Source organism: Lepus europaeus, chromosome 10 (assembly GCF_033115175.1).
Source record: "Lepus europaeus isolate LE1 chromosome 10, mLepTim1.pri, whole genome shotgun sequence".
Taxonomy (NCBI): Eukaryota; Metazoa; Chordata; class Mammalia; order Lagomorpha; family Leporidae; genus Lepus; species Lepus europaeus.
The window spans coordinates 103,294,616-103,313,492 of NC_084836.1; the positions used below are offsets into that span (position 1 = coordinate 103,294,616).

At 40.6% G+C, this 18,877-nt stretch overlaps 1 protein-coding gene across 6 annotated transcripts in view; it reads right to left on the reverse strand.

Moving 5' to 3' along the window:
* The window catches only part of RBM39 (RNA binding motif protein 39), a 34,766-nt gene that overhangs the window by 9,299 nt on the left and 6,590 nt on the right, over positions 1-18,877 (reverse strand). For 2 of the 6 annotated variants that reach the window (XM_062204125.1, XM_062204126.1), the window contains 8 exons: positions 18,449-18,640; positions 15,727-15,792; positions 15,576-15,629; positions 12,189-12,306; positions 9,297-9,449; positions 6,004-6,141; positions 2,866-2,931; positions 570-774 (listed from right to left, as the gene is read on the reverse strand). In XM_062204125.1, coding sequence (XP_062060109.1) covers positions 570-774; positions 2,866-2,931; positions 6,004-6,141; positions 9,297-9,449; positions 12,189-12,306; positions 15,576-15,629; positions 15,727-15,792; positions 18,449-18,640 — 992 coding nt within the window. Of the gene's footprint in view, positions 1-569; positions 775-2,865; positions 2,932-6,003; positions 6,142-9,296; positions 9,450-12,188; positions 12,307-15,575; positions 15,630-15,726; positions 15,793-18,448; positions 18,644-18,877 lie in introns of all 6 variants that reach the window. The other 4 variants (XM_062204127.1, XM_062204123.1, XM_062204129.1 and 1 more) reach the window with 2 other exon arrangements.

Genomic DNA, 18,877 nt, shown 5'->3' on the forward strand with positions numbered 1-18,877 from the left:
TGCTGTAGAGCTTGGGAAACTGCTTGAAATAACCACATTCCAGAATACAGTACCAAATTCAAGTCATGGCTTTACTTCACATTCTGGCTTCCTGCTGATGTACACTTTGGAAAGAGGATAACTGGCCCCAAGTAGGCCTGTGGAACAAAAGGATTGAGTTCCGGGGCCAGCATAGTAGCGCAGCGGGTTAATGCCCTGGCCTGAAGTATTGGCATCCCATATGGGCACCTGTTCAGGACCCAGCTGCTCCACTCTGATCCGGCTCTCTGCTATGGCCTGGGAAAGCAACAACCACGTGGGAGACCCAGAAGAAGCTCATGGCTCCTGGTTTCGGACTGGCACAGCTCCGGCTGTTGCGGTCAATTGGGGAGTGAACCATTGGATGGAAGACCTCTCTGACTCTCTTCTCTTTTGAGATCCAGGCTCCTAGCCACAGCCTGGCACAGCTTTGGCTGTAGCAAGCATTTGCAGAGTCAAACAGTGGATCAAAGATTTTATTTCAAACAATATGATAAAGAGAATAAAAAACAAAAGAAAAAAATACACATTCAACATTAGGAAAAACTTACCCTCTGCAAGTCTTGCCATTAATTGGAGACGACCAGTTGTTCCCAAGTCAATTCCAGTCCTTTCCAGTTCATCACTGTCCAAAAATGAACTAGCACTGGAAGCATCAGTACGCTCAGTAACATGGCCTACTTTCATTGGTCTTCCTGCTAGCTCAAATCCATTAAGTTGTTCCAAAGCCTTTTTGGCACATTCTGAGTCAGAAAACTGCAATTATGGAGAAAAGGGGAATGCAGTATATTAGTTTTCAAAACATACACACAAAATATTTATTTATGTGGGAGACTGGGATGGAGATCCAAGGCACCTGTTTGTAGTTTGGCCCACTACCAACTAAAGTTGGAGTGAGCCAATGATTTGAAAAGATCTACATTTCAAATAAAATGAAAGTAAATTTTTTAAAACATAAAATATTAACACATTGAGTAATTATAATGTAGTACTCAAAGCAACACAATCTACATTATACAGACCATATGCTCCTCAAAACTTGTTGTAATGAGATAGTTTTAAATGACAGTTGAAAAAATAGAGAACCCTGGGGTTTGATGTCGTAGTGCAGTGGGTTAAAACCACTGCTTGCAACCATGGGCATAATGTATCAGAGTGTCAGTTCAAGTACCTGCTACTCTGCTTCTGATCCAGCCCTCTGCTTCTGAGCCAGGGATGGAAACAAAAGATGGACCAAATTATAGCACTCAACACCCACCAGAGCTATAGATGAGGTTCCTGGTTCTCCTGGGTTCAACCTGGCCCAACCAAATTTATTACAGCCATTTTTTTGGTGAACCAGTGGATGGATGATATAGACACTTTGCCTCTCAAATAAATATATATTCAAATTATGGAATCCTATTATAATATATGAAGCCCTAATTGCAGTGCCTTGCATTCCCATATGGGTGCCACTTCGAGCACAGGCTACTTCACTTCTAATCCACCTCCCTAATGGTCTGGAATAGCCATGGAACAAGGTCCAAGTGCTTGCTTCCCTGCACCCATGTGGTATCCTTGCACCTGGCTTCAGATTCATGGAGCTTCAGCCATTGCAGCCATTTGAGGGATGAACCAGTAGTTAGAAGTCCTCTCTGTGTCTTATTTATAAATAAATAAATGTATTTTTCAAAGTCATTGCTGGGGCCGGCGCTATGGTGTAGTGGGCAAAGCCGCAGCCTGCGCTGCCAGCATGTCATATGGGCTCCAGTTCAAGCCCTAGCTGTTCCCCTTCTGATCCAGCTCTCTGCTATGGCCTGGAAAAAGCATTGGAAAATAGTCAAATAAATCAACCTTTAAAAAAAAAAAAAAAAAAAAAGTAAAGGCACGGGGCTAGTGTTGTGGCATAGCGGGTTAAGCTACCAACTGTGACACCAGCATCCTATATGGGCGCTGGTTCAAGTCCCAGCTGATCTACTTCCCATCCAGCTCCCTGCTCATTTGTCTGGGAAAGCAGCAGAGGATGGTCCAAGTGCTTGGATCCTGGCATTCACATAGGAGAAAACAGATGAGGCTTGGCCATTGTGGCCACATGGAGAGCGTGTCACCAGGTAGTTGCTGCTACCTCATAATCCCACTAGGATTATACTTCCCTGGCTAGCCATAAACACTTTCAATGAGACAATCTTGGTCTTACCTTCTTGGAATATATAATAAAAAAGGGTTTTAAATGAAATAAACTGTCAAGAGAACTTCATTTGACTGAAAAGAATGCACTATACCCATAATACACATCATAATAGGATGGGCAATACAAGCTCACATGCATACTAGACTGTGATTTTAAGTCCCAGCTCTGCTCCCAAATCTACTTCCTGCTAATGTACACCCTTCAAAGGCAATTGTGACTGTTCAAGTAGTTGAGTCCAGACACTAACATGGGAGTTTCTGACTGAGTTTCTGATTTCCATCTTTAGCCTGGCCCAATGCCAACTACTGTAGCCATTTGGGGAACTAACAAGCAAAGAGTAAAGCTCTCTCAAATACTTTTCAAAAACGGGAGGGAGTAAAACAAAATCTGCCCCTAAAACAGTCTTCACCTATGTGAACAGCTGGCTAAAAAAAAAATGGCTGTGTAAAAAAAACATAAAAATACAACAAATGTTAAAAGGAAAAAATTAAACATTCATGTTTGATGGATGAGTAAAGCCTGGTACTAAATGGTTAGAAATGATAAACTTGAAAGTATTAAATTTGAACATATTAACTATCCCTCCTCCTTCCAACCCAAATGATGAGCAATATCATTTATTATGTCACTTTATGAAAAATTTTCAAATCACATTTAACAAGGCAATTACTTACTGTAATAAATCCATATCCCTTTGATCGACCTGTTTCACTATCCATCATGAGCTGTATACTTTCAATCTAAAATAACAAAGCATAATTATTATGCAAGTCAAAAGAAACTAAGATTATTTAACTCTTGAGACATAGTTTGAAAAATCTCCTGTCCTCAAAATTTATCAAATCCTTTCCCCAAAAACCTAAAAGTTGACACTACCTTATAAGCAAGAAGTTATACAGTCAGGAACAAGAAAAGAATGAAGACTATGTTGTGCCTGAAATATGAGCCACTGAAAATAGGTCAATAAAATAAAATTATCACAAACAAAATGAATCACCCTCCAGTGGTAGAAGCTGAAACCAACAGCCAGCACCACAGTGCCTATACAAGCCCTGGCTGTCTCTGCTTGTTTCCACTGAAAATGTACCCAAGAAAAAAGCAGATGATGGACACAGTGCTTGGCCCCTGCCATCCAAATGGACTGGCCTAATTGTGGATAATTTAGCCATTTCAGGAGTGAACCAGTGAAGTGATTATCAGTCTTTCAAACTTTCAAATGAATAAGGCATTTTTGTTTCCTTTATATTACGCTAAAATTATCAAAAATTGAAAATTTTATCAAGTCACAGGAAATTTTGAAAAATGTTGGGAGTTAACTGGAAAACCTTGATAGAGTGGTAGCTGCACACTGTAAGTCACTGCTCACTTTGGTGGGTTTATTGTTATAAAACCTCAAGAAAGCTATCAATAAAGTACAAAAACATAAAATATAAGCACTCCTTTCAACATAAATGTTGTATCTACGGTGACTGGACAATTATCCTAATGTGACTACACTGTTTATCTGAATGGAAATGCACTCTACCCTGTACACAAAAATTAGTGTAAGTCAATTAAGCACATAAAACAAAGAGCCTATTTTCTATTTCACTTTGTAGCAGTTTCAACTTTTTCATTTTGTCATCACAAAATGTGTAACATGTACATTATTTATTTTATACTTCCAATATTTATTTTATACTCCAAATAAATAATACAACCACATCTCAATACCCTAAGTTAGACTATTATTCACTCTTTATCAGTCTCATTAACAAGCTGAGAAGTCACAAAATTCTAAAAAGCATATCCTTGGGCTGGGGGGGGTGGGGGGGGTGTCCGGCACTGGGGCGAAGTGGGTATAAGCCGCCACCTGCAAGTGCCAGCATCTCAAGTGGGCGCCAATTCGAGTCCCGGCAGTTCCACTTCCAATCCAGCTCTCTGCTATGGCCTGGGAAAGGAGTAGAAGATAGCCCAAGTCCTTGAGCCCCTGCACCCATTTGGCAGACCCAGAAGCAGTTCCAGTCTCCTTTGGATCAGCACAGCTCCAGCCATCGTAGCCAACTGGGGAGTGAACCAGTGGATGGAAGACCTCTCTCTCTAACCTCTCCTTCTTTCTGTGTAACTCTTTCAAATAATTAAATTGATAAATCTTAAAAAAAAAAAAAAAAAAAAAGGCAGCATATCCTAGGGTAATTTGTAGAGTAACAGTGGATAATGTGTAGTAATTACCATGATTTTTATTCATGGGCATACAATGACTCTTAATTAGCTGGTCCTGTGGCAGAATAAAACCCTTGCATAAAATACCAGCATGCAATCTAAGTTCAAGTTTAAGTCCTGACTGCTCCACTTCCAATTAGGCTCCCTACTAATGCACCTAGAAAAGGAACAGAAAATAAACCATGTGCCTGTGTCCCTGCACCCACATGGGAGACCCAGAAGAAGCTTCTGGCTCTTGGTTGGCTTTGGATTGGCCCAGCCCCGGCCGTTGTGATCATTTGGGGAGTGACCCAGTGGATGATCTCTCTCTCTCTAACTCTGCCATTCAAACAGTAAACAACAGTAAGTTTAAAACAGTAAGTCTTTAAACCATAGCAGCCTTCTACTAACATTTGTTCCAAAATAACATTATCTACAGGGCACCATTATGGCACAAAGGATAAGCCACCACCAGGAACACCAGCATCACATTTCATAGCACTGGTCTGAGTCCTAGTTACTAGCTGCTCTGCTTCTCATTTAGCTCCCTGCTAACAGGTCTAATTAAGCTGCAGAAGACAGCCCTAGTACTTTCACGCCTGCCACCTAAATGGGAGACCAGGATGGAGATTTTGGCTCCTGGCTTGGTTTTGGATAAGCCCCAGCCATTCTAGCATTTGGGGAATGAATCACTGGCTGGAATACTCCTTTCTCCCTCTCTTCACTGTGACTTACAGATAAACAAACAAAACATGTATTCTAAAAAAATGACCAGAAACACTCCTTTAGTAGAGAAGCATCTCTATACACTTTTAAAATTTGACTGAAAAAAAATTCCTGGGGCCAGAGCTGTGGCACAAGACATTAAGCTACCACCTGCAGTCCCGACATACCATTTGGGTGCTTGTTTAAGTTTCAGCCGTGACACATCCTATCCAACTCCCTGCTAAATGTTTATGTTCTGGCACCCAGGAAGGAGACTCAGAAGAGGCTCCTGCCTGCTGGACACAGACAGGCACAGCTCCAACAGATGCAGCCATTTAAGGAGTAACCAGCAGGTTGAAGATTTTTCTGTCTCTCCCTCTCTATAATTCTTCCAAACAAAATAAATCTTACAACACCAAAGTTAGCATCTGTTGCTGAGTATAGAACACACTTATTTGTATGGATTTCTTAAAACAATGGATTCTATTATGCATTTCATTAAAACATTATGAGTAACTATCAAATCCTCTATCTTTAAATAAATTGTTTTAGGTAACCTACACTCTTAAGTTGACACTCAAATTTCAGAAACCCCCACTGCCTCCACTTCCCTTCTAAATATTATAAACTTGGGCCGGCATTATTGCTTAATCAGTTAAACTGCCACCTGCAAGTCAGCATCCCATATGGACATGGGTTAGAGCTTTGGCTGCTAAACTTCTGCTGTAGCTCTCTGCTAATGCACCTGGGAAAGCCAGGGAAGATGGCCCAAAGTCATGTGGGAGACGCACATGAAGCTGCTGGCTTCTGCCTGGCCATTTGGGAAATCAATCACTCGGATGAAAGATCTCATGGAAAGACATTGTTATGCAGTTATATTTGGTTCAAAAACCAACTAATGATCCATGAAAAGAACTTGGACTTACCCTTCCAAAGGGCTCAAAGATCCCCCTAAGCATGTCTTCTGTTATGTTAAAGTGCAGGGAGCCCACATAAAGTCTCATAGGTCCAGCACTTCCCTTTTGTAAATTGTTTGCCATTGCTGCAGCTCTGTTCTTTTCTGCCTACAAATAAAATATGGCAACATGAACAATGCTTAAGGTCAGTACAAAGTAAAGATAAAACTCCATTCACACATTGGTTTGCAAATGATATGAAAGATCACAGGTTAATATCCACTAAAGTCAAAAGCATAAGGAAAAATTTTCTAAGAAACCACTTACATGTGGCATATAAAAAAGGCAAATTCATACTAAGTACCTTCAAGGTTACCAAGTGCTGGGAGTAGGCGTTACAGCTGACTGGGTAGTTTTTGTTGGGATGAGGAAGTTTTGAGGATATCCTAGATAGTCATCTTATTTGTACAACACATTGTGAATTAATGGCACTGAATTGTACAACTAGTAAAAGTTAACACTTTATCACATGCAAAAGCTTTGATCAAAGAAATTCTATAATCACTCCATTCCATAGCTAAAACGCAATCACAAAATATTATATATTTTAAGCTATTATAGACTACAAATACAGAAAATATATGATTGCTTAATGAAACTGCTAATCCAATTCAACTCACTAAAATTAACTACTCACTTTCCTATCAGTCAGTAGGAGAACTGATTGACAAGCTGTAACCAGTCTGTGATAAAATGAAGTACACTTGGGCCAGAACCTGTATCAACTGATCACCAAGCAAACCAATTGGCTTAGTACTTGATCTGACTCTCATTAACAAATGAGAAGTTGCCAATTAATATCCTAACGTAAGTCACTTTCCTGAAACGAATTCAGGCAGTCATCTACTCCAGTGCTGCTGGCATGCTGGCTTGTAACCAGGCTGCTCCACTTCTAATCCAGCTCCCTGCTAATGGCCTAGGAAAAACAGCTTAAGATGCCACAAGTGTTTGGGCCTTGTCACCCATGTGGGAGATCTAGATAAAGATTCTGACTCCCAGTTTCATTTTGGCCTTGTACTGACCATTGTAGTCATGTGAGGAGTGAACCAGCGGACAGAAGATATGTTACTATCTATTTAACTGTGACTTTCAAATAAACTTAAAAACAAAAAACTTCGGGGCCAGTGCTGTGGCATAGCAGTTAAAGCTGGTGCCGGCGGTGACAGCAACCCATATGGGCACCAGTTCAAGTCCTGGCTGGACCACTACCGATCTGGTTCTCTATTGCCTGGGAAAGTAGTAGAAGATGGCTCAAGTCCTTGAGCCCCTGCACCCGCATGGGAGACCAGGAAGAAGCTCCTCTCCTGGCTTGGGATCGGCAAAGCTCCAGGCGCTGCAGCTGATTGGGGTTGAACCAGGGAATTGAAGGCCTCTCTCTCTCCCTCTCCTTCTCCTTGCTGCATAACTCTGACTTTCAAATAAATAAATCTTTAGAAAAAAAAAAAAAAAAAAACCTTCATTTCAACCTTTAATGGCACCATTCATTCAAACAGTTTTGTCCTCCTCGTGACAGGAATTCAATCAGTGATTATTTTCATATTCAGCTTACATTGAAGCACATGACCATACCAAGTACTCTCAAATGTTTTTGTTAAAAAAAAGATCCAGGGGCCAGCGCTGTGGCTTAGCGGGAAAAGTTGCTGCTTGCGGTGCCAGCATCCCATATGGGTGCGGATTGGAGTCCCAGCTGCTCCACTTCTGATCTGGTTCTCTGCGGTGTCCTGGGAAAGCAGAAGATGGCCCAGAAGGGGCTCCTGGCTCCAGACTGGCGCAGCTCTGGCAGCTGCAGCCAATTGCAGAGTGAACCAGCGAGTGCAAGCCCTCTCACTCTCTCTGCCTCTCCTCCTTTAAAAAAAGATCTAGACATATATCTTAACACATGATAAAAGGCTAACAAAGTCGCCAAAGATGGCCCACCTGTGTAGGGCCCTGTCACCTACATGGGTGATAACAGAGGTAACTCCTGCCTTTGGCCTGGCACAGCCCTGGCTGTTGAAACCTGGGGATTGACTCAGTGGGTAAAAGATCGGTCTCTCTCCCTGGCCTATAATTCCTGATTTTCAAATAAATTAATAATCTTAAAAAAAAAAGGCCATGGTAATATACAGCTTAGATGGTCCTGAAAAGTAGAATATCAAGACACCTCTGATTATAAAAGGCTTATACAACTTTAAAATTAGTCTGACGAAACAACCAGATTTAGAAGCAATTATAAAGTATTTCAGTGGTGTCAAAGCAATCAGCATTCTTGTTAGTGCATTGTGCACATTGTATCAGTATCACTAAGCTGGCTATTTTTAAAAACCCAAGTTATTAGAAATCAGTAACGTATTTAAGAGATATAAGTAATAATCAAGAATTCCAAGAATACTTTCATAATTTATAGTCAATAGAATGATGAGTTCCCACTTCTCTATACCTGAGATCTAAAATATGCTGGTTCATTTCATTTTTCCAAGGCAATGCTCAGGTCACCCACTTTGGGGTTAAGTATAACCCAATCACGTTTTGGGATATTCCAAACAGAAGATGTTCTCCAAACAGGATTGCAGCATCTCAAATTTGAAGAAACATTAAGGGGCCAGCTCTGTGGCTAAGCCTTCACCTGAAGCGCTGGGATCCCATATGGGCTCAGGTTCTAGTCCTGGCTGCTCTTCTTCAGATACAGCTCTCTGCTATGGCCTGGGAAAGTGGGAAGATGGCCCAAGTGCTTTGGGCGCCTGTACCCACGTGCAAGATCCAGAAGGCGCCCCTGGCTTCTGATTGGCCCAGTTCCAGCCATGGGGAGTGAACCAGCAGATGTCTCTCCCTGTGAACTCTACCTCCCAAACAAATAAATTTTAAAAATCTTAAAAAAAAATGTATTAGAACTCATGGCTGTTGAAGCTATTCTTATCGTTATATTATGCATGTTACAAAATGGTAAAAATATTAGGCATTATTCTATTTAAAGTACAGGAAAAATACACCCTTAGATGCTTCTACGACTTAACAGATTACTGCAAATGAATAAAGTTCTAGACCAAGTTCTCAGGTTTATTTTTCTTGAAGAAGGTATTTAAAACTTCTATAAAAAATGGAACAGGATGGTTGAGAACACATTACTTGCAAGTTGTAACTCAGAAGTTATAAACCAAAAATAGGTCTTGAGAACATATGCCTCAAGGTAACAAGCAGTGATTAACTTTTATGATGCACTGAAATCCATAACACTACACCAACCTAAGCACTATCAACAATCAAATTCTTAACCCAGAATTTACCTGTGAGGCCTGTACTATGATTGGCACTCCTAAAACTCGTTGACCAGTTAATCCTATTGCTAGAGGCACTGAGCTCACATCCACAAACTCCACATAAGCAATTCCTTTGGAACGTCTTGAATTTCTATCAGAAATCATTCTCACATCTCGAACCTAGAAAGAAAACACACCCTTTAATGCAGTCCTATTTTTAAACATATACTGTAACTCATGTCTATTTAATTATTTCAAAAACATACAAGGCTCATTAACGATAGAGCAAAGGACAAAACCATTAAAAAATCTTTAGGGGCCAGTGCTGTGGTGTGGTTGGTGGGCCTCTGCCTGTGGCACTGCGATCCCATGCACCAACTGATTGAGTCCTGGCTGTTCTACTCCCAATCTAGCTCTCTACTGGTGGCCTGGAAAAGCACCAAAAAAAAAAAAAAAAAAAAAGGTCCAAGTGCCTGGGCCATAAAACCCCGGTGATACCAGAAGCTCCTGACTTCAGATCAAATGCCAATTGTTGGGGCCAACCCTGGGTGCCAGTTCTAGGCCCAGCTGCTCCTTTTCCGATCCAGTTCTCTGCGAAAGCCTGGGACAGCAGTAGAAGATGACCCAAGTCCTTGGGCCCCTGCACCGATTTGGGAGAGCTAGTAGAAGCTCCTGGCTCCTAATCGATGCAGCTCTGGACGATGTGGCCATCTGGGGAGCGAACCAGTGGATGGAAGACCTCTCTCTCTGACTCTACTTCTCTCTGTATGTAACTCTTTCAGATAATAAATCTTTAAAAAAAAAAAAAAAGCCAACTGTTGTGGCATTTAGGGAGTAAATCAGCAGATCGAAGACCTCTGTCTCTAGCTCCATCTGCATCTCAAACTCTCAAAAAAATTTTTCAGTAAGACTATTTTTTCAAAATACAACAAACACAAATATTTAATATAATTCAACTATAAATAAAAAAGTAAAAAACTCACATAAACATATGGTATTCTCAGCAAACAAGAGTAATTTTGTAGTTTAGGCTTTGTCATTTTCAGTTCAAAGTTACCACTTTTGAAAAATAATGGAAAATGCAACCACAGCTTTATCAATTACTTTTTTTTCCATGGAAAGAACATTTTTCCCCATGCCAACACATATTCATTATATGGGACACTAATGGGCACAGATATTAAAACTGGAACAGTCTCCAGACAGGACTTCTTTGGTCTTTTCAGATTCAACAGTCCATAGAAACTGTTAAATCACTTATTAAAGAAAATCTGTTGCCAGACATTAAGTTCTGAAATGATTATCACATCCCAAACAGGCTCAGGATTCTGAAGTATCAAAAGTAAACCTTTATGAACTGCAACATCATAAACATTAACTCGAGGCCAAAACAAAAAAACTACACATTGAAGTAAAACTTAAACAACGTAAGAACACATCTCTGTACAACTCATCAAATATTCTGTAAATATTTATCAATTACTGAGTCTCATACTAAGCCAAAGTGTGATGGTAATTTAAACCACCACAAGATCACATAACTTACTAGGATTATATAAATTTCCAGGCTGGGGGCAGGGCCTGTGGCAGCATGGGTTTGGGCACTGTATTGATCCACCTGCTCCACTTCTTATCCAGCTCCCTGCTAATGTGGCCAAGGAAAGCGGTAAAGGGTGACCAAAGTGCTTGGTCCTATGCACCCAGGTGAGAGACCCAGGAGAAGCTGCTGGTTTCAGCTTGGCCCAGCTCTGGCTATTCTGACCATTTGGGAAGTGAGCCATCTGATGGACTACTTGTCTCTCCTGCTCTCTCTGCATCTCTACTTGGGTTTTGCTACCTGGCTATGGCTCCTAACTCCAGTTTACTACTAATGTAGACCTTGGCAAGCACTGGTGATAATACAAGGTATTCTGGGTTCCTACCACCCACATGGAAGATCTGTTTGGAAGTTTCTTGGCACCCCATTGCATCACTTGCCCAGCCCCAGCCATTAAGGGCATTTGTGTGTGAAAGATACTTTAAGTAGATTTCTAACACAATCTCTTAGGGTTAGTGCTGTGCCATCAAAGGTTAAGCCCTCATCTGCATATGGGCACTGGTTCTGGTCCCAAATGCTCCACTTCCAGTCCAGCTCCCCAGTGGGTCTGGGAAAGCAAGAAGATAGCCCAAGCCCTTGGGTCCTGCACCCACGTGGGAAACAGAGAAAAAGCTCCAATCTCCTGGCTTCAGATTGGCCCAATCTCGGCCATTTGGAAAGTGAACGAGCAGATGGAAGCACTTGTTGTCTGTCTTCCCCCTTCTCTGCTCTCTGCCTTTTAAATAAATAAATACACTTTTTTGGCCGGCGCCGTGGCTCACTAGGCTAATCCTCCGCCTTGCGGCGCCGGCACACTGGGTTCTAGTCCCAGTCGGGGCACCGATCCTGTCCCGGTTGCCCCTCTTCCAGGCCAGCCCTCTGCTGTGGCCCGGGAGTGCAGTGGAGGATGGCCCAAGTGCTTGGGCCCTGCACCCCATGGGAGACCAGGAGAAACACTTGACTTCTGCCATCGGAACAGCACGGTGTGCCGGCCGCAGCGCGCCTACCGCGGCGGCCATTGGAGGGTGAACCAATGGCAAAGGAAGACCTTTCTCTCTGTCTCTTTCTCACTGTCCACTCTGCCTGTCAAAAAATAAATAAATAAATAAATATACCTTTTTAAAAAAATCTATTTTGAGGATATGCAGTTAACATTAATCAGCCTAAAAACAATTAAATTCCAGATTATGAAAAATTGAAACATTGGCAAAAACTAATTCTTCTACTCATATGATTTGACATTAAATGTTTTCTCTAATGTCTTCTCTTCTTTACCTACCATACTGACAACTCCTAAAGCATAATTTCCACCTACTTAACCTTCCTACACAGACTAATATTACCTTTCCTACTGTGGAGAAGAATTCTTCCAAATCCCGTGGTCGAATTCTTGCTGCTAATTGCATGCAGAAAACTGTCCGTGCATCTCTTTCCTCAGGAGTTAGATTATCAATAGGCTCTCTAATAGGAGTAGAGAACACAATGTCAATTTTACTTATTCTTTTAATTTACATACATACTTTCAGAAGGCACTTTTAATTAACTAGCCTGTCACTATTCCCATGCCCATCTTCACCAAAAATGTATAAAAATGTCCATATATAATGATCCGGTGCCCTCAGAGTGATAGTATACTAAATATCTTAACCACATCTTATTCAGTATCAGGACAAAAGTTCTTTAGTTTTGCAATACTGAAAATGGTATTCTACACAATAAATGGCCAATGAGAACTCTGACAGTTTTTAACAGTCATGCAAAATAACCCAAGCATTAATGCCAGAAAGATCTAAAATGGGTGAAATGGATGCTTCCCCAACAGAATCATTAAAAAACCATAAAGCTCAAATAATTTTGAAAGAACAGGCGCTTGTCATAGCAGTTAACATGCCACTTGGTATGCCCCCATCCCATACTGGAGTGTCTGGACTTATACCTTGGCTCCACTCCAGTTAAGAGCTTACTGTTAATACATACCCTTGGAGACAGTAGTAAGTTACAGATGGCTGAAGTACTTGGTCACCTGAGACCCATGTGAGAAACCTGGATTGAGTTCCCAGGTCCTGGCTTCAGCCTGTCCCAATCCCCTGGCTGGCAACTGTAGTCATTTAGAGAGTAAATCACCAAACAGGAGCTCTGTCTCACTGCCTCTCAAATAACATTTAGAAAGACACAAAAATAAACTTGAAAGTAGAATCACAGAGGCAGGCACTGTGGCATAGTAGGCTAAGCCTCCCCCTGTGGCAACTGCATCACACATGGGCGCCAGTTCATGTCCCAGCTGCTCCTCTTCCAATCCAGCTCTCTGTGGCCTGGGAAAGCAGCAAAAGATGATTCAAGTGCTTGGGCCCCTGCACCCACATGGTAGACCCAAAAGAAGCTCCTGGCTCATCTCTGGCCAATCGAGCCATTTGGGGAGTTAGCCAGCAGATGGAAGACCTCTGTGTCTAAACTCTGCCTCTCAAATAAGTAAAGCCTTAAAAAAAAAAAAAAAAAAAAGGTAAAATCACAAATTTTACAAATTTGATTCTAAGAATGTTAGCTTATTTTGAGATATGACAGTAAGCTGGTTGCTAATTATTTTCTTGGTGGGGTAGGCACCACGTCATAGCATGTTGTGCCACTTCCATTCCAGCTCCTGCTAATGGCCTGGTAAATTCAGAGGAAGATGGCCCACTGGTACTCTCCAGATGGAGCTTACGGCACAAGCCCAACAGCTGCAGTAAAGCAGTGGATGTAAAATCTATCTCTACATCTCTGTCAAATTACAATAAATAAAACTTAAATTTACAACTTGGTAAGACTCCACAAATGTCATATCTGAATTAGTTTACTGATGGTTAAACTAATACACGAGCAGTAATCACAACCATCAAAAATCAAAACCAGGAAAATATCTAGACCATTATAAGTAGCGATATTTGCTACACCTACAAAACTATGGTACAAATCTGGAGAAATCAGCAGGTAACTGTAAAAAATGTATTATGGGTACCGCTGCTATGACATGGCGGGTTAAACCATTGTCTGCAGTTCAGACAACCCACATGGGTGCCGGTTCAAGTCCCAGCTGCTTCACTTCCAGTTCAGCTCTCTGCTAATGTGCCTGGAAAAGCAGCAGATGGCCCAAGTGCTTGGGCCACTGTACCAAAAAGGCAGCCTGGAAAAAGCTCTTGACTCCTAGGAATGTCCTGGCCATTGGGGCCATTTGGGAAGTGAACCAGTAGATGGAAGATCTCTCTGGTTTTCCCTTTTTCTCTGTAATTCTGTCAAATAATTCAATCAATATTTTAAAGAATTTTATGGTTAAACAAGTAAAAACTGAACTAGATCCAGCAAATGAGGACAATAAGTGGATTTTCTTATGAAATCCACTATTTAGGCCGGCGCCGTGGCTCAACAGGCTAATCCTCCGCCTTGCGGCGCCGGCACACCGGGTTCTAGTCCCGGTTGGGGCACCAATCCTGTCCCGGTTGCCCCTCTTCCAGGCCAGCTCTCTGCTGTGGCCAGGGAGTGCAGTGGAGGATGGCCCAAGTGCTTGGGTCCTGCACCCCATGGGAGACCAGGAGAAGCACCTGGCTCCTGCCATCGGAACAGCGCGGTTAGCCGGCCGCAGCGCGCTACCACGGCGGCCATTGGAAGGTGAACCAACGGCAAAAGGAAGACCTTTCTGTCTCTCTCTCTCACTGTCCACTCTGCCTGTCAAAAAAAAAAAAAAAAAGAAATCCACTATTTAGAGTAAAACGTCTGTTGCAGAGCTTTCAAACTCATAGATTTTCATGAAATATACAATTAAACTATACCAAATTAACATAAAAACCCATTGTTAAAAGCTGGTCTTGCTGGCGCAGTGGCTCACTAGGCTAATCCTCCGCCTTGCGGCGCCGGCACACCAGGTTCTAGTCTCAGTCGGGGCGCCAGATTCTGTCCCGGTTGCCTCTCTTCCAGGCCAGCTCTCTGCTGTGGCCAGGGGGTGCAATGGAGGATGGCCCAAGTGATTGGGCCCTGCACCCCATGGGAGACCAGGAGAAGCACCTGGCTCCTGCCATTGGATCAGTGTGGTGCGCCGGCCGCTGCGCGCCAGCCACGGCGGCCATTGGAAGGTGAACCAATGGCAAAGGAAGACCTTTCTCTCTGTCTCTCTCTCACTGTCCACTCTGCCTGTCAAAAATTAATAAATAAATAAATAAATAAAAAGCTGGTCTTTATATAGAGGTGACCAATGAAGAATAATGCTATTGTATGTCAAAATGTTTCCAACACACAATTGATGACCTGGACAAATCAGTCTTATTTTTATTTAGAAAGAAAGTTAATTCATGGAAACATTCAAGAACAGAGTAATATTAAGGTAATTCACTCAGGCTTTTGAGATAAAATACTTTTTCAGGCAAGAGCGAAATGGTTGATTGTTAGTACTTCTCTACATAAGGCAATTTCAATCAACCCATGATTTATTAATTCTGAAGACCGTCTATTAAGTTTCCCATAGAGCTATTAAAATTTTATTTAACAGGGAAATAAGATTAGCTACTGTACATTAAAATGGCAATTTGTGCTTTTTAAATTACATGAAATTAAAGTTACTGAAAACTCAGATTTAAAAGTACTGTAGTACTACAAAAGAAAGCAAAAGCAAAATTTAGTATGGTCAAAGTTACTGTTATTAAATTTAGCAATGGCATGAACTGCAGAAGTTTAGAAGAAAAAAAAAATAGGGACACAGCTACCTCACAGGGCTCTTGTCTTTTCTGAATGGACTTTTGCTTCGAGAACGTCGTCTGCTGCAAAGTTAAAGAGTTTCAGAAGTTACCCAAACAAGTAAAATCAAATTAGTTCCTTTAAAAACAATTTAAGCAATTCAGAAGTATGTTTAAAAACCTTAATTTGATGCTATGAGGCAACCCAATCTTTCCTCGGATGGCACTGTTAAATTTTGGTCCGGAGCTAAAAAGGAAACACAAAATTACACTAGTTACAGGTTTAGGGTCTTGCTAAGATCGCGTTCATGCGCTCTCCAGCAAGTTTAACATTGTTTAGGCTGCTTGTTTTCCACCTCAATTATGAAGAGGAAACAAAAAAAAAACTTTTTTTCTTAGCTCTATCCCAGGCAATCTGCCCTCATGTTTATCCAACCTGGACCACTGAGAGGTGCCAAGACCAAAGGTTACAGCCTCAAATTTTTTAATTCTGAAAATGTTCAAACCCATTTTCAATCTACAGTTTTCCTTTTTAATTATATATTTATGAATGTATTTGAAACGGAAAGAAAACATATATACACAAAATCGTGGAAATAAATTCTTCTCCACTTTGCTTACATCAGTAGTTAACTACTGTTAAGCTGGTATGTATTCCTACAGGTTCTTCCTGAGGAATATTATGTGTAAATACAATACGTAAGTTTTGTTTCCTTCTTTGAGCTTCTTTTTAAAAATAAAGGATATAATTTTTAGTCATGAAAATTAATTTCTCCATATGAGCAATTCTTAGTCCAAATAACATTACATTTAGCATCGTATATTTCAGTTCTTTGTGGTAAAATATTCGATAGTATGTACGTGAAAGTAATTCACCAGTTCTTCAGTAAATTTTTTGTTAGTGTTTTCAGATCACAAAGAAAACTATTCTATACCAGTAGTTTGTGCCTTTTAAAAAAGTTTAATTTAAAGCCATCAGTCCGATGTCCCTCAGTGCTCATCTGAACCCTATTCAAGGTTAGTGAAATGAATCGAGCCTATGATCCACATTTTAATTAATTTGCACGGAATCTACAATCACCTACATCATCCAAACAGTTCTAAATAAAATTATTTTCTATTAGATGTGTCATTTGCAATTCAGACTAACAGTGAGAATTAAGGATATACATTTACTTAATAAAAGTTTAAGTTACAACCTCTAAGGTATAATCTCTCCTTTAATTAAAAAGTAGTCTTATAGCCTTAAAAAAAAATCACCTGTAACTCAACACAAAAACTAAGTAATTTTTAAACAATTTTAATAGTCCAAGCAGGACCCCAAGCAGACTTCTAAGCAATCTACACTCCTTTGCAATTCATTTGGGCAAGAAGATTTAACAGTCCCATTTCTGAATCTTGTATATCTTAATAAAGATAAAGAAAACTTTTTGATGTAATATCCAGAATTAAGCATTATGGTTCCATTTTCAGCTCTCAAAATTTCTGAACTAAGCAGTTAAACCGCATTGTGGCACACTGAGTTTAGATGCTGCCTGCAATGCTAGCCTCCCATATGTGCACCTGTTCAAGTTTCAACTACTCCACTTTGATCCAGTTCCCTGCTAATAGGCCAGGGAAAGAGACATAAGATGGCCAGAGTGCTTGTGCCCCTGCCACCCACATGGGAGACCTTGCCAAGTTCCAGGCTCCTGTCATTGCGGCGTGAACCAACAGATGGAAAATCTTGCTTTCTACCTCTTACTCCCTCACTCTTTGTAATTAATAAGTCTTAGAAACAAAGTTTAACAAACAGGAGTTCAAGTCAGAATCAGAACTCAAAATGTTACTAACTCCAAAGGATTTAAATTAATACCCAAATACTTCATGAATACAAGTATTCTTAATAATTTATATTCTTTTCTCAATTATGATTCTATAGTTTATCTTCCAGTCATTTCCTTCACAGAAGATGAGTAAATGAGCCGGTGTTGTGGCGTTGCAGGAAAAGCCACTGCCTGCAATGCTGACAACCCACATTGGTGCTGCTCTACTTCCAATCCAGCTCCCTGCTAATGGGCCTGAGAAAAGCAGCAGCAAGTGGCCCAATTCCCTGGGCCTTGCTACCCACATGAGACCTTGGAAGAAGCTCCTGGCTTCATAGCAGCAGCCATGTGGGGAATAAACCAGCAGATGAGGATCTCTCTCCCTGCCTTTTTCAAATAAAAAAATGATTAAGTAACTTGCCCAAGTGAATGAGCAAAGTCGGATTCAGTCGTTATCTCTAAAAATCTATCCTCAACTGTTTAAAATGCACCCTGCACACAGTTCACAACAATGTGCTAATACAATCATAAAGCATCAAGGACTACTAAATTTGATCCTTGCTTATAGTCTCTAAAATTGTTTTAATGATCACAATGAACTTGCTTTCAATTTGTTTAAATGAGCACTCCCAAATTTTAGTTTGGAATATCAATTATCAAAGAATATTAAATACAATGAGCTCAAGGGGCATACACAACAAATTCATAAAAGGTCTGTCATTTCAGCTGAAAACAGCCACAGACACGATTTCATATGTAATTTCCTCTTAGCACTCTAATGCTAGTTTGAAATGGCATACAATTAACATATTTTCAGATGGAGTAACAGGAAATAAGTTGCATGCCTAGTAAAGGAAAGTATGTCTACCATATATTTTGCTCTTTACTAGTCTTCAAAAGCCAAGATCCTTTAGCTTTTTTTTCTTTTTTTGCTTTATTTCTCTTCTTTAGCTTTTAATACCTTTTTCTTCCTTTAGCTTTTAATACCTTCAAAGCAATCATCAAAATTTTTTACAATTCAAGTCCTTGAAAATAATTTGCTGTTGGAATACTCAAGAAATGACCCTCAAACCAAAATCAAAATTAAAAGTTACATACTAAGGGCTTCTGTAGCGGCCTCGGAATCTGCGATCTCGACTTCTTGATCGGCTCCTTCTCCTTTCTTTGCTTCTACTTCGCTTCCTTTCACGGCTTTTGCTCTTTTTCCTTTCTCTATCTCTGCTTCTCTTCCGTTCCTTACTTTTGCTTCTCTTCCGTTCATGACTACGACTCCTGCTCTTGCTTTTTTTCCTCCTGAAGAAAAAAAAAATCCACAATTATCTCGTTGGCTGAAGAACTCACCAAAATATACTTCCTTTTATGGTCACAAATTCTTTTTTGTAACTTAATTTGTAAACTTATTCGGTATTTTTGAGATCATACAATGGTACACAACCATGTCAGGAAAAACAATTTCTTCGCATGGTAAACAATATTCCATCTTTGCTTTACTGTTACTAAAAAGATGAGCAGAGAATTATTTGATAT